The sequence below is a fragment of the Diaporthe amygdali genome, assembly GCF_026229845.1.
Source record: "Diaporthe amygdali strain CAA958 chromosome Unknown NODE_30_length_622097_cov_64_914702, whole genome shotgun sequence".
Taxonomy (NCBI): Eukaryota; Fungi; Ascomycota; class Sordariomycetes; order Diaporthales; family Diaporthaceae; genus Diaporthe; species Diaporthe amygdali.
In genome coordinates this window covers 161579-174130 of record NW_026517050.1, presented here as the reverse complement: position 1 = coordinate 174130, position 12552 = coordinate 161579, and the positions used below count along the sequence as shown (strand labels likewise).

Genomic DNA, 12552 nt, shown 5'->3' with positions numbered 1-12552 from the left:
TTTCTTGCTCAGAAGGCTCTTTGACCACCACACTTCGGACGACAAGCTTGGCTCTCCTCTTTCTTTGTTGCTCGCTCCGCTTTGGCCAGCCAAGCTGTAGCCGCTCCTCTCGCGAGCGACCCACCTGACAGGAGCCGCCTTCTTGTCGGCCCGTCAGAGTTTGCCCGACTCAGTTGAATCTGGTTGACTGACTTGACTTGACTTGATCTTGGTCCCAGTTCCAACATGTCGGGACTCACTTTTGATCTCGGAGTATCTCTGCCCGCCGCCAATGAGGACTAATACTGTAACAACGGACTGGCAGCTTGGCCCACGAGTCCGAGTGCAAGGGCAAGGGGCCATCTTGCGCTTAGCACACCGTTGTTTGCGATGAGGCTCTGGCAGACAAGGTACCACTGCCTATCTCTTTTCGCTCCCGTTTCGCACACCCTTATCATGGGAACAATATGGGCCCTCCGACTGGCCGCGTCCGCCCATCTCTCCCTACCACCCGCCTGAAAGCTTGGCTCGACTGCCCACTCGCTGTGCCCAGGACTGCCAGTGCAGGGCTATGACAGCAGCAGCCAGCCTGATCAGCCTCTGGTCGCGAGGATGCGACCTCAAAGCGTGCTCAGCTCGCCAACTTGAAACCTGGGCCGTCGGCTGACGGCCACTCACAACTTACGAGCCTGAGCCTGGTTGGCCGCCTCGGGACGTACCCGTGATGAATATGACGAGTGTAGTCGCTGTTAGTGCCTGCTGATCGCGGGTGGCCTCTCAGCTCCCCACACGCAGTCCTCATCCCATTTTCCATATCGGGGGGTACTCCTTCGCCACCTTGCCTATCATCTCACCAACACAAAAGGTCTTCGGGCCGCATTGACCAGCGGCCAGAGGGAAATGGTGATAGTCGGCAGGTGAAGTCATCAGAAGGGATAATTGACGGATCAGCATCATAACGTGTCCTACTATTCAGCCATTCTGACGCATCTCGCATCCTTTTGCCCTCGTTCCGACTCATCCTCCCAGTCCTCCGGGACACAGAATGAGCAGATTAGCAGGCGATATCCGACACAGGATAATCGACTGGTACGATAGACGCTGACGAGCATGGCAACACTCTCATCTCCCGATGAAACCCCTGAGCCAAACCATGCAAATCCATGGCCAGAGGGAGGGAACAAAGACCGACTGAGAGTGCCTTGTGGGATCACCATCGCTTTGGGCGTTTCCTTTCGGCGTTTCTCGTTTCAGCCAACGACGTCGCCGTCGTCAGCTCCAGCAAAATTCTCGCGCCCGTGGATGAGGCTCAGATGCTGATCTACTTCTCCGCTAAACACACTTTGCAGGCTGCGACGTCTTCTAGAGTGAGTGGGGCGGGCATCCACAGAAGCGAGTCTAATACTCCAAATACTCCAAGCGCACATGGTCCGTCGGATCTCAGCATCTGATCGTAAATCCGACCCGGAGCGAGAGCGGCGGGAGTCAGGGCGTGCTGCAGCTCATACACACACAGCACACGGACGTGTGCTTGGACGCTGCCGGCGACAATGGATGACTTTTTTTTTTGCCCTCTTCGGAGAGAGGAGTAATCGTGGCCGGCGCCGTATCATTCGCGATGGGCGTTTTACGAGCCTTGGCGCTAGAGCGGTGGGCGATTAACTCGAAACAATTGGGAGGCATCAAAATGCGGGACTATTTCATGCCTCTTCCTTCAAGCGATGGTAGACATGCGCATGCTCTGTGGATCACATGGAAAGTGCTGTACAATACGAACTCTGCGTCTGAGCTGCAGGTTGGTTGAGGCTACGAGGGCGAGGTGCAATTGGAGCCTGGCAAACCAACAATTCCATGGCTTCGCGGGGAAGAGCCGCACGGGCAAAGATCCGGTCCAGCAGCAGGACAACCCATGGTTGGCGGTTGTTAACATCCCCAACTTGGCTTTGATGCGGGGTGCTGCAGTGTCAAGATTCACATCGTCAACAGGAGGGGAGGCGTGATGTGCGTGCCAGAGCGTACAGTATGATACGACGCACTCGCTTAACATACTCCCGCAGGGATCCACCGCTTGGCTCGTGGGGCCGATTGCACGTTTCCCCGTTATGCACCAGCATCTCGGGTCAAGTGATACTGTCGTATCAACCGGCGAACCTTACCAAGTTGTCGGCCACAACGACAAGAATTTTGCGTGCTGTGAGTGAAGGGCAGCCCTGACAACACGACGCCAATAACGACGAGAGGCTCGGCCTTCCACAAAGGGGGCACGCGTGCCTTGTGACCAAGAAGCTAACGCTGTTTCCGAAACATGCCGACAGATCTCTTGCTCCGAGTAATGTCGGGCATGGAGATCGTAGAGGTCGGCAACGCGAATATATGTTCCGTAGTAAATTGTGGGCGGACAGCGGCTCCAAGGACTATCAGGCAAGATGCATGCCGCACAACACGAACCATGTCGCCATTACCCCATCCGGAAACTCGGATCCCGTCACGGTCCCACGGGCCCCATGTCCGCCTGTCGCGCGGGGGCAAGGCTCTTACTGGGGATTTTTGCTTGACCGGGATGTGAGCGTGCGCGCGTTTCTTGATATCGGCCTCTCACCGAGTGGGCAGCAGTCGCAGTAGCAACCAGAAATCGGACATGGCACAACAGACGGCGGCGTGCATTCTGCATCCAGCACAGCAACACAGCAGAGATATGGGCAGGGTAGCACGATGGCTTGACCGCCCCCAATTGAGGTTTAACGTTTCATCGCAAACAGATAAACACACACGCGCGTCCGATGAGATCTGCGTTAGCAGGTCAACAAGTTATCATGATGAGGTGGCTTCAGCACTTATCCACATGTTTCCGTCTCCCGCACGTTGACACAAGCCACGACTCCCCACAGACCCTTAAGCCACAGTCCAAACATCTGCCTCTGCCGCCTGCTTACCTTACTGTGGCACAGCACAATACTACTTTCTGAAAAGGACTTAGACCTAGTATTGTTGCAGTTGGAGACCGTCTACCCCACACCAGTAGTTCACTCTAACCCATGTCATTGATCGGGGAGGGGCCGGGGTCATTCCGAGCGAAAGTTGGGCCGAACATTTTTTGCCTCCGCCGAGCACCCATCTCCATAAGGCCTGTAGGCTTGTGATGGCAGTGATGGATGATGTGCATTTTGTTGAGGAGTCTTGACGCTTCCAGGCGTGACAGGTCAGCATACGACCAGACAAGACAAGGAGCAGCTCACATGTGCCCGTCCCCTCACTATTCTAAATCCCCGTCAGAAGCTTGCTGGGCTGGCTGGGTGGCCTCCTGTGCCGCCCCGGATGCGGCGAAATATCCCAGCACTTTTGGTGATCTTCAAGGCCAAGCTACTGGAGCTACCCGGGTACAGTTCCAGCCGGCGTGCTCCCAACGCCTCCCGGCGCCAGGCTAAGTGGCCCTTTTTGACTTTTGCAAAGTCCTGTACTATACTCGAAGCAAATGAGTGACGGCTAGAGTAGGGTACAGCACGGGTACGCGGCCGTACCTGAGCACTCTTCTTGCGGCGTGGACGGGAGAACCCTGAGGGCGCGCGACGATCCTCAGCTGGACTAGAGCACTGCGGTGGAACTGCATTGCGCAGCTCGCTCGGTGGCCGGCGTGTCGCACGGGGAAAGCCACATGGAGAAAGGTGATAGCTCAGTCTATGAGCTGTATCATGATTGAGCCTGGATTACGTGTGCTGGTCGTCGTTGAGGCATTAGTCTTCCCATTTGTGGCCCGTGGAGCCATGGCCCTTTTTTTAATATATTAGTGCTGTCATGATTGCTTCAACGACAAAGACCAATGCGGCAACAATAAGACGTTCACGCCACGAGACAGGGTTGGGCGGGCTGGCAACAGAGAGAAGAGACGAATTATACGATATGGTTGGCGGTGCAACACGAAGTCGACAAGTCGCTAGTAAGGTGCTGTAGATGCCATCCCGTGTGTCCCGTATCATGGATGGTGTGTCCTCCCAGGTGGAGAGGCATGGTGTGCATGCGAGGCGCACGACAGGTCCCTCGGATCCTCCCAAAACCGTCCAGGGCCCGCCACAATACCCGGCTGGGATTGGGCCGTGCCTTGAGGGGATCTGCACACACGATATGGTACCACAGTACAGTCATACGGGCCGGGGTGGCCTGGGCGATGAGCTCATTGGGCAATGGACCCCCGTGCCGGCATGGTCGACGTGCCCGCAAACAGGATGATAGCTGGGTGGATAACATCATCGCTGCTGGGTTGTCCCTCGGTCAGGCCATTGAGAGCCCAGCTTCGCCCGCCCCAGGTGCGCTGCACTCCCGCCTTGGGTTGCTTGAGTTGCAGCCCCAATCCTTGATATGATGCATTCTGGCGACAAGAGCCCATCGACAATGGTCGACTGATATGGCGAATCCAACTTTTCCATGCTGACGATTCTGCAAAAGCGAGCGACCCTCTCTCCTTCTCACTCTTCTCTTCTGTTGATGATCAGTCTGCCTCTACCTACTGTACCAAATTGACATTTCTTGCCTAAACTTGCCTTGTGAATGTACAGTATTGTACTTTCAGGTTCCTCCATCCATTGCAGGTAGTGCGGCTATCCATCCATCCATCCCATCTTTCTGGCGTCTGCATCGCTTTAGCATCCGCATTCTCTAGCTGCTTTCAATCTCCCTCCGATCCGTTTTGCACCCATTATCTTCTGCAGTATCAACTTCGCTGCTGCTGCTGCTGCCGCCGCCACTATTGTTGCTGTCTTGTGTGAACCAACCAACAGACTCTCTTGCTGCGGCTCGGAGGCAGACCGACCTGTTGTATCTAGACTTGGTCGGCGGATCTGGCCACCGCTACAGTTTTAGATCCCGCTCCTCCTCGCTCCTACGAGATCCCCCTTCTCTCCTCTCCCCCAGAGCACCAAAGCACGTCCCGTCTCATTTCTCAACTTGTGCAGCTGCCGGATCGAGCTGGGTCGACTTTAGGTACCGAGGTGAGCCGTCGGTACGCCCAAGCTTGACTGCCGGTCCGTGGCCTGGGGTTTCTGCAGACAGCTTTTGTCTCACACGCAGATCACCCTCACCGTCGGAGCTGAGACCAGCAGATCGCGCCTTGGAGAGGTGGTCGGATGGCCCGTCTGCTGCGCTTCTGATTCCGGTGGCCTCGACGGCCCGGGGAGTTCAGAGAGAGAGGAGTGTGTGTGCATGTGTAAGAGGTGCGAGAGAAGGCGCCGTCGTGTCTTGACTCGCCTCTAGCCTGCCTCTTCACGAGCTTGTTGGCGGTGGGCTCAACAGCAAGAGTGCTCGGTCTTGAATGCGGTGCCCCCCAGCCAACATCGCCTTATTCCCTCGCACTACCCACACCTCGGCAGCTTCGTCACTTCCGAGACGCATCACTCCTTGCCTTGTGCAAATCCCTTGACTCCCTCAACGTTGCATTGTTTCTATATTCTCCCATCAACTGTGGATCCTAGGACTCCCTCTCCGTGCGTGGTACACCAGGCAGAGAGACACACAGAGAGAGAGAGAGAGAGAGAGAGAGAGAGAGCTCCCTGATATCTCTTGAGACTCCCGGACTGCACCGACATCATCCCAATCTCTCTTCTGGATATCCACCCTCCCAGCTGTCATAACTACTTGGCACCTCTAATCACTTTAATTTTCCGCACACACGACCCACGACCCGCCCGGGTACCTGTTGCAGAGGCTCGGGCCACGAGGTGCACCTGGTCGGGACCCAGGCTGACGTCAATCCTACGAGAATCAACCTGAGCTCGACTGATATAGCTCTGAGTGGGAGCAGTTTTGCCAGCCTCTCGGTTTGGCTCTTTGATACCAACTGTAAAAAGAAAACTGCAAGCAATTTGGGGAAGCAATCATCATGGATCTTCTGAAGTGGAAGCGGCAGAGCTCAGCTCCGTCGCTGCCAGGCTTGGCCCTCGACTCGCCAACAACCACAAGCTCCAGTCCCGCCGGCAGCTCACCAGCAAGCTCGATACATGAGAACAGAAACAGCAACTTCTTCACTACGGTAAAGCGGAGCCTCAGCCGAGCATCCACGGCACCGTTGTTGGAGGTGGAGGATGCCCCGACTCTGGGTTCACCAGGACGAAAGGTCCTACACAAGCAAAGAGGGTCGTTCTCCTCTTTCGACAGCATGCAACGGCGTAGCTCCATCACGTCCTCGGGGACCAGCCGGATATCCCGAACATACTCGATGTCATTCAGCTCGTCCCGGTCCTCGACGGTAGGAATCGATTGGAAGACGGCCATTGACTGGAAGACACAAAAGGTCGAGGCCCACTGCGCCCTCGAGGCGGACCCCCAGGTCCTCCGCAGCAAGCCAACATATCTGGTTGTCACGCAGGACTACATCGTGAAGATGAAGACGAAGAACGAGGCTCTCACGACATTCCCTCAAATCAGCCCAGGCAAGGAGAACACCAGCTTGGTTCCCCCGCCCGAGCCAATGCTTGTCATCCCGATCCACATGGTCGTGTCGGTCTTCCTCGCTGAGAGCTCACGACCCTCTTTCGGTATCGAGATATGGTGGAAGTCCAGCTCCGCCAGGACTGCCTACAACAGCACCCAGATATTCTTCTGCCTCCCAAATGAGCGTTCGGAACATATGGCAAAAGTTTCTCAGCAGCTCAAGGCGAAGGTACACGAATTCCCGGAGGCATCACTCGTCCCGTTGGAGGTGGAGGCAGAGATCATCAAGGTCTTTGCGGAGGAGGAACCTGGCTTCAAGACGTGCAAGCCCGAGATTTTCCCCGTTGTTAGGAGGACGTCTGTGAAAGATGATGCGCACTCGAGCAAGCTGGATAGGACACGGAAGGTCCAAGACGGTTCCTCGTGGTATCTAGCGGTGGGCAGGAACCTGTGTTACCTTGCCGAGGCTGGACCGGGCTCACCGCTGGACTTGAGGTATCAATCCTTTGGCTTGGTGAACTTGGAGGCCTTCCGGGCAAATTGGATGGTTCACGAGGAGCGATTCGTTCTGAGTTTTCGGTGAGTGGTGACTCCCAGTGGATATTGACATGCCAAGACCTCTTCTAATGCGTCACAGTGAGCCATTCAAGCCAGCGGTGACACTGGAGCTGGCCAGCAGATATTATCGTCAGATCGTCATCACTTTTATGAAAGCAGACAGGTTTTTGAAGCCGTGCTGGCCAACAACTCTGCAAACCATGGAAGTATTCCGGGTAACGGGGCTCGCGGACCCGCAGCTGCTCATCCCTGGAGACAATTATGGGGGTCTCAGGCGGACCTTGGACGCATTCCTTGTCGCCTACCACTGCTCGCCAGTCGAGTGGGAGATCAACTGGAAGACTGCACTTGCCCCTGAGTTCCGACTGCTCCCGCCCAAGGCTGGAAACACATACACCAACTTGCAGCTATTGGCAGTCATGAGGTCCTTGAGATACAATGGATACTTCAACTCGATTTCGTTCAATGGCGTCGATCTCACTGGCTTGTGGGACAAGAACGACCCCCAAGGGAGGCCGTCTGTCCCATACATGAACCGCAGCTGTGAGTCTCCTTCCACACCCTTATTTGACAGCTTTCCATCCAGAGCTAACCAATTGGCAGGCATCGCGCTCAACGATGACGAGCTTGGTCCCGTCAAATTTGGCTCACTCCTGCACCAAGAGCTGCATGGACTAGCATTCTGCTCCGAGACCGTTCGCCAGATAGAATTCACCAACTGTTTCCCCGAGAATTCTGTTCGCAGGGAGATGTCATCGTCCGGCAAATGGCCCGCCTTCCTGTTCCCCATACTAAACCTGCTGGAGCTGGGTCTAACAAAGTGCAACCGACTGCTGCTGAGCGGGAACTACCTGCGCTCAGCAGATGTTGAAGCTCTGAGTAAGTGCCCCCTCATCTGCCTCGCTTTCGACGCTCTGCTGACTAGATGGCACAGTTGAGGCACTGATGGCCCAGACCATTGAGATTCAGAGTCTTGACATCTCACAATGCGGTCTGTCTGACCTTGCACTGCGAGACATCTTCGAGGTGTTGTTCCATCAAGGACACTCCTTGCAGTATTTAGATGTGTCCGACAACCGCGGTCGCCTCCACGCTTCGGTGCTAGCCAATTTGCTCCAGGTCATCTACGATCTAAGGAAGCTCAATGTCTCAGGCATACTGATGGGTGACATCCCCGGTCCTTTGTTCTCCTTCGAGACACTCTCACGCTTTGAGAGCCTCGAGGAGCTGGACCTGTCGAAGTTCAAGGTAGGTTAAAGCTTAAGATTCCTTCTTTTCATCTTGGGATCAAATTGGCTGACCATCTCAGATGAACGACGCAACCTTACATGTCCTAGAGGCATTCCTCGCGCAGAAGCCGCTTCCTTGCGAGCCCAACTCCCGCAACAAGAGCCCCATCAACCCAGCCTGCACCATCCGCAAAATCGCACTTAACAACTGCAGCATCAACGGTCGCGAGGCAGCTCGCCTCATCCGTGCCCTGGGCAAGCACACCAACGCGCACCTTCACATCAGCGGCAACCCGCTTGAGGATGGGATTGAGGACCTCTGCCGGGCTATCTCCTCGACGCCAGGACCAGCCGGCTTGCACATGGACATGGTCGAGTTCCGGGAAGAGGCGAGCTTCGTCGCCTTGATGAAGGCGCTGTCGGTGAACCGGAACATCTCGTTTTTGAGCATGGCAGGGACGGCGCCGATGCCACCAGCCGACGCCCCGTGTGGCGCCGAAGTGTGCGAGGCGCTGGAGAGTTTCTTCGCGAGGAACACTAATGTGAGATTCCTGGACCTTTCCGGGTACAGCGGCAAGCTTGATGAGGGGCAGCTAGGCAAGGGCTTTGCTCGCGCCTTGCGGGGCCTCTCGTTCAACACTACCCTGACGCACCTGAGAATCCGCAACCAGAACCTCCACGACGACGTCGGCACGCTGGGCAGCGTGATCCGGCAGAACAACACGCTCAGGATGGTGGACTGCCAGGACAACAGCTGGAACTTGACGAGCATTCAGTTCCTGGCCAAGAGCCTCAAACTCAACAAGAGCGTGGTAGAGTTCCCGTTCGAGCAGCGGGAATACGACCGCGTCTGGCGGCGCGTGTCCGCGGACGTGAGGAGGCAGAGCAGCGTCAGCAAGGCGGCCATGGCGACGCAGAACGAGCAGGAGAACGCGCTGCGCAGGGCGCTGGAGAAGCAGGTGCAGGAGCTCAAGGACACGGTGCAGCGCAACCAGCTCGCGCTGGAGCTGAATTCGCCGTTCGTCATCGACCACGAGGAGTCGTCCGAGACGGGCGGCGGCAAGGGCTGGCCGAGCCTGGAGCTCAAGATCCCCAACAGCAACCAGTCCCGCCTGCCGCCGCACCTGACCATCGCGAACCAGCAGCTGCTGCAGCCCGCCACGCCCAGCCCCTCGCGGCTGCTGGATCTGGACCTCGACTCGGACCTCATGAACACCCCCGTCGACCAGCAGCAGCAGGCGCGCAAGGCCATGCGCCTGCACACGGTGCCGGTGCCGTGCGCGATGACGCCCGCGACGGTGCGCTACGACGCCGTCGAGATCGACGTCGACGTCGCCGCGCCGTACCACGTCGGCAGCGACGAGGGCATCCTCGAGACCCCGCCCGGCGGGCTGAGCCCCAACGAGGGGAGCGCCGGCGGCGCGAGCCCCGAGATGCCCGTCAGCCCGCGCACGCCGCCGCCGACGGTGATGTCGCTGCCAGACAGGACCAAGGACGCCTCGCCTGGCGGTTCGGGCCTGGCCATCTCGGGCAACTCGCCCCGGGCAGTGCCTGGGTTTGACGTTGGGCCCTTTTTTGGAGGGCAGAACTTTGTCGGCAGCAGGTTCAAGGTTATTGGTGGGCTGGAGGCTCACATGGAGGAGTAAGTCACTCGATTGGTAGTGTGGCTTTGTGTGTTTTCAGCTCCGAGGGCTGAAATTAATGACTGCTTTAATGACGGGATGTTATAATACGTGGATGGACAGATGGCTGGGTGCGTAATGCATGTGGGATCTCATGGCTGGCTTATTGCATTGGCGTTCATTGGTGTAAAAATTGCTCCTGATTTGGGTTCATGGTGCGGGATTTAGAGATACCCTTTAGATATGTCATGATTTAGGAATTCAAATTGTCTCTCTACAGTGCTGTCATATATGATTGGCTATCATGTGTATTGTCTTCGGAAAAAAGGATGGAACAACATACATGGCTTACGTACGGCCTCGTGCTATTCATCATCTTATATCAACAGCCAGGAACTATGTCTGTTCATCATTCTGACCATCATGCAGGATCCCAGAGGACACCGACGAGATCCTCTCCTTCTCGCTAGTACCTCAGCAATACTCGGTCCTTGGGTGCTTGGCCGTTCTTGACATTGTTATGTGTCCGTCGTGGGGGTTGACGCGCTTTCCACCTTAATTCAGCCCTCCCGAGGTCGGTGAGTCTCCTTGCTCGACCAGCTGGGGGTTATGTTCTGGTACTTGGGTTCATGTCTGCCAGTTAGAAATAGAGCGAAGAAATTGTGGAAGCCTGTGTTGTCGAGGTATTCTTTTTTTCTGGCCGTCATCTTACATAGGATTTCTGCGAGGTACTTCTTGTCTGAATAGTGTCAGGAAGGTTTGCTCGAACGACAACTGTAAGAAAGTGTAGATGGCGGTTTCAAGAGAACATATCAACACATGAGATCTAGTCACCTGTGACTTACGTTGATGGCTCCTGTTGAACACTTATACTTACAAAATTTCCTGGGACAATCGAACAGCTGCTGGAAACCTTATCATTAATTTAACATGGAAAACATAACTTCGTGTTAAGCATCAGTCAAATCCTCTAATTTCAATTTAGACTAAAAATCCGAGTCTTGTTGTGACACCAAGATATGAAAGGGAACAACGCGACCGAATGCTCCCAAGGAAGGTTGCGAACGAAGAATTAGATATGTCAAATGAAATGGAAAACATGTCAAACTAGAACCGTATCTTCTGCACTGAAACATTTTCATGGGCGAGTATCTCTCTCCAGGAAGTCATAAGGATTATATTTATGATCGGGAAGCACTGAAAACAACAGTTTCTGCGTCCCAAGTGGAAGAACATCTTGCAATTTGAAAGATCGTTTTTGATGAGACAAGTGTAGATAGGTCATATTGGTCAGGTCTTTAACCCTTCCCATGCCAGTTGCTGTACTCCAGTGTCATGAGTAGTATGTATGCAGTCCACATTTGGCCCACTCGGGCGGTTTCGCCTGATTTCTTTGAGTACTCTACATTCTGGACTGAGTCGTCCTTGGTTCGGGAAAAATAAAGATAGAAGTGCTCTGTGGAAACAACTGACAACTTGCTACCATCAATCTCTACACACACGGGGACCATAATACCCAGGCCTGCCTATTCAACAATCTGGTATGTACCTCGCCGGTCCAGTAATAGTGCGTACAGCGAGACATCCAAAGTTGTGCGCGCACACGCCTCTTATTGATACAGACGATCGAGAGTAGGAATTGAACAATTCATTTCTAGCAAATTCTATTAATTTCTCCAATCATTGCGCTGGTGGTAATTCGAATGTTCGCAGGTATGGCCTGCTCTTGAGAACCTAGCGCGTGCCTACAAGAGTCTAGCCTACCACAGATAGGCTAGATACTAGGAAACTGCATGGACATGTGTTTGACTCGAATCCCAATCTTGACTTGGTGTAAGAATTTGTTGATGACTCTGATATAGCCTCTGATCTAGCCAATCCAGACCTCCAAGCAACCTGTCTTGAATCACGCCTCTGCTCATGATAAACTTCGTATGATCGGGTGGTGATGCGTCTGTCCTTCTCAATTCCAGAAAAGCTTAGTACGCATTGACTTTTTCAAGCTGTTCACATTGCCTTTTCGCTTTGAAGAAACTAAAACGGCGATGCGAAAAAGTATCGCGAGCTTGTAATATTGTACCTAATAAGTTTTTGTAGCTACGTAGCCTGGAACGTTGAATATACAAGTCTGTCCCTACGTAGACCACAATGCTGCCTAGACATCGCTGATATCACGCGATAAAACAACGTCGATAAGCAAATTATTTGTGGATTTGATTGGGAGTCTGGAAAAGGATCATCATGTTAGAGGTGCCTGTACAGCACACGAGACATTGCGTCACTGTCTGTACAGTAATAGACAGAGCTTCAGTGGCAGAGTGGATGCGAGTCAAGAGGGGTGCCCGGTGATCTCCAGGCTCGCCAGGGTACAGGCAGCCCACGTCGCGGCTCGGTACCTGCTGACAGGGGTGTGTCATGCGGCAACGCTTAACGCTTCGCTTTCGCGGGGTGAGTGGCTCCACTAAGGGGACGGAGCAGGACGGGCAGCTCCATCTTGCCCCTCCTTTCAGCTGTGTGGCCCCCCACGCAATTGCCGCATTCCAACGAGCACAGGTGCAATCACAGGCAAGCCCATCGTCATCATAATCGCTCAGCCTTGCGACGTCAAACCACAACCACATCCACATCCGCCTCCGCCACGACCACCTCTCCACCAGCCCTGTCAGCCTCGTTGCCTCGTCCTCTGCTACCCACTACATGAGCTCCAGAGCCTCGCCCTTCCCAACAGCTGCTGATTCTTGAGG

At 54.8% G+C, this 12552-nt stretch overlaps 1 protein-coding gene across 1 annotated transcript; it reads left to right on the top strand.

Moving 5' to 3' along the window:
• Positions 1-5848: 5848 nt before the first annotated feature.
• On the top strand, positions 5849-9832 carry J7T55_014124 (uncharacterized protein; the record flags this gene model as incomplete). The annotated part of the gene is made up of 5 exons (XM_053132173.1): positions 5849-6978; positions 7037-7500; positions 7561-7836; positions 7892-8205; positions 8267-9832. 5 exons carry the CDS (start codon positions 5849-5851, stop codon positions 9830-9832), a joined length of 3750 nt encoding a protein of 1249 aa, XP_052989725.1.
• Positions 9833-12552: the final 2720 nt, after the last annotated feature.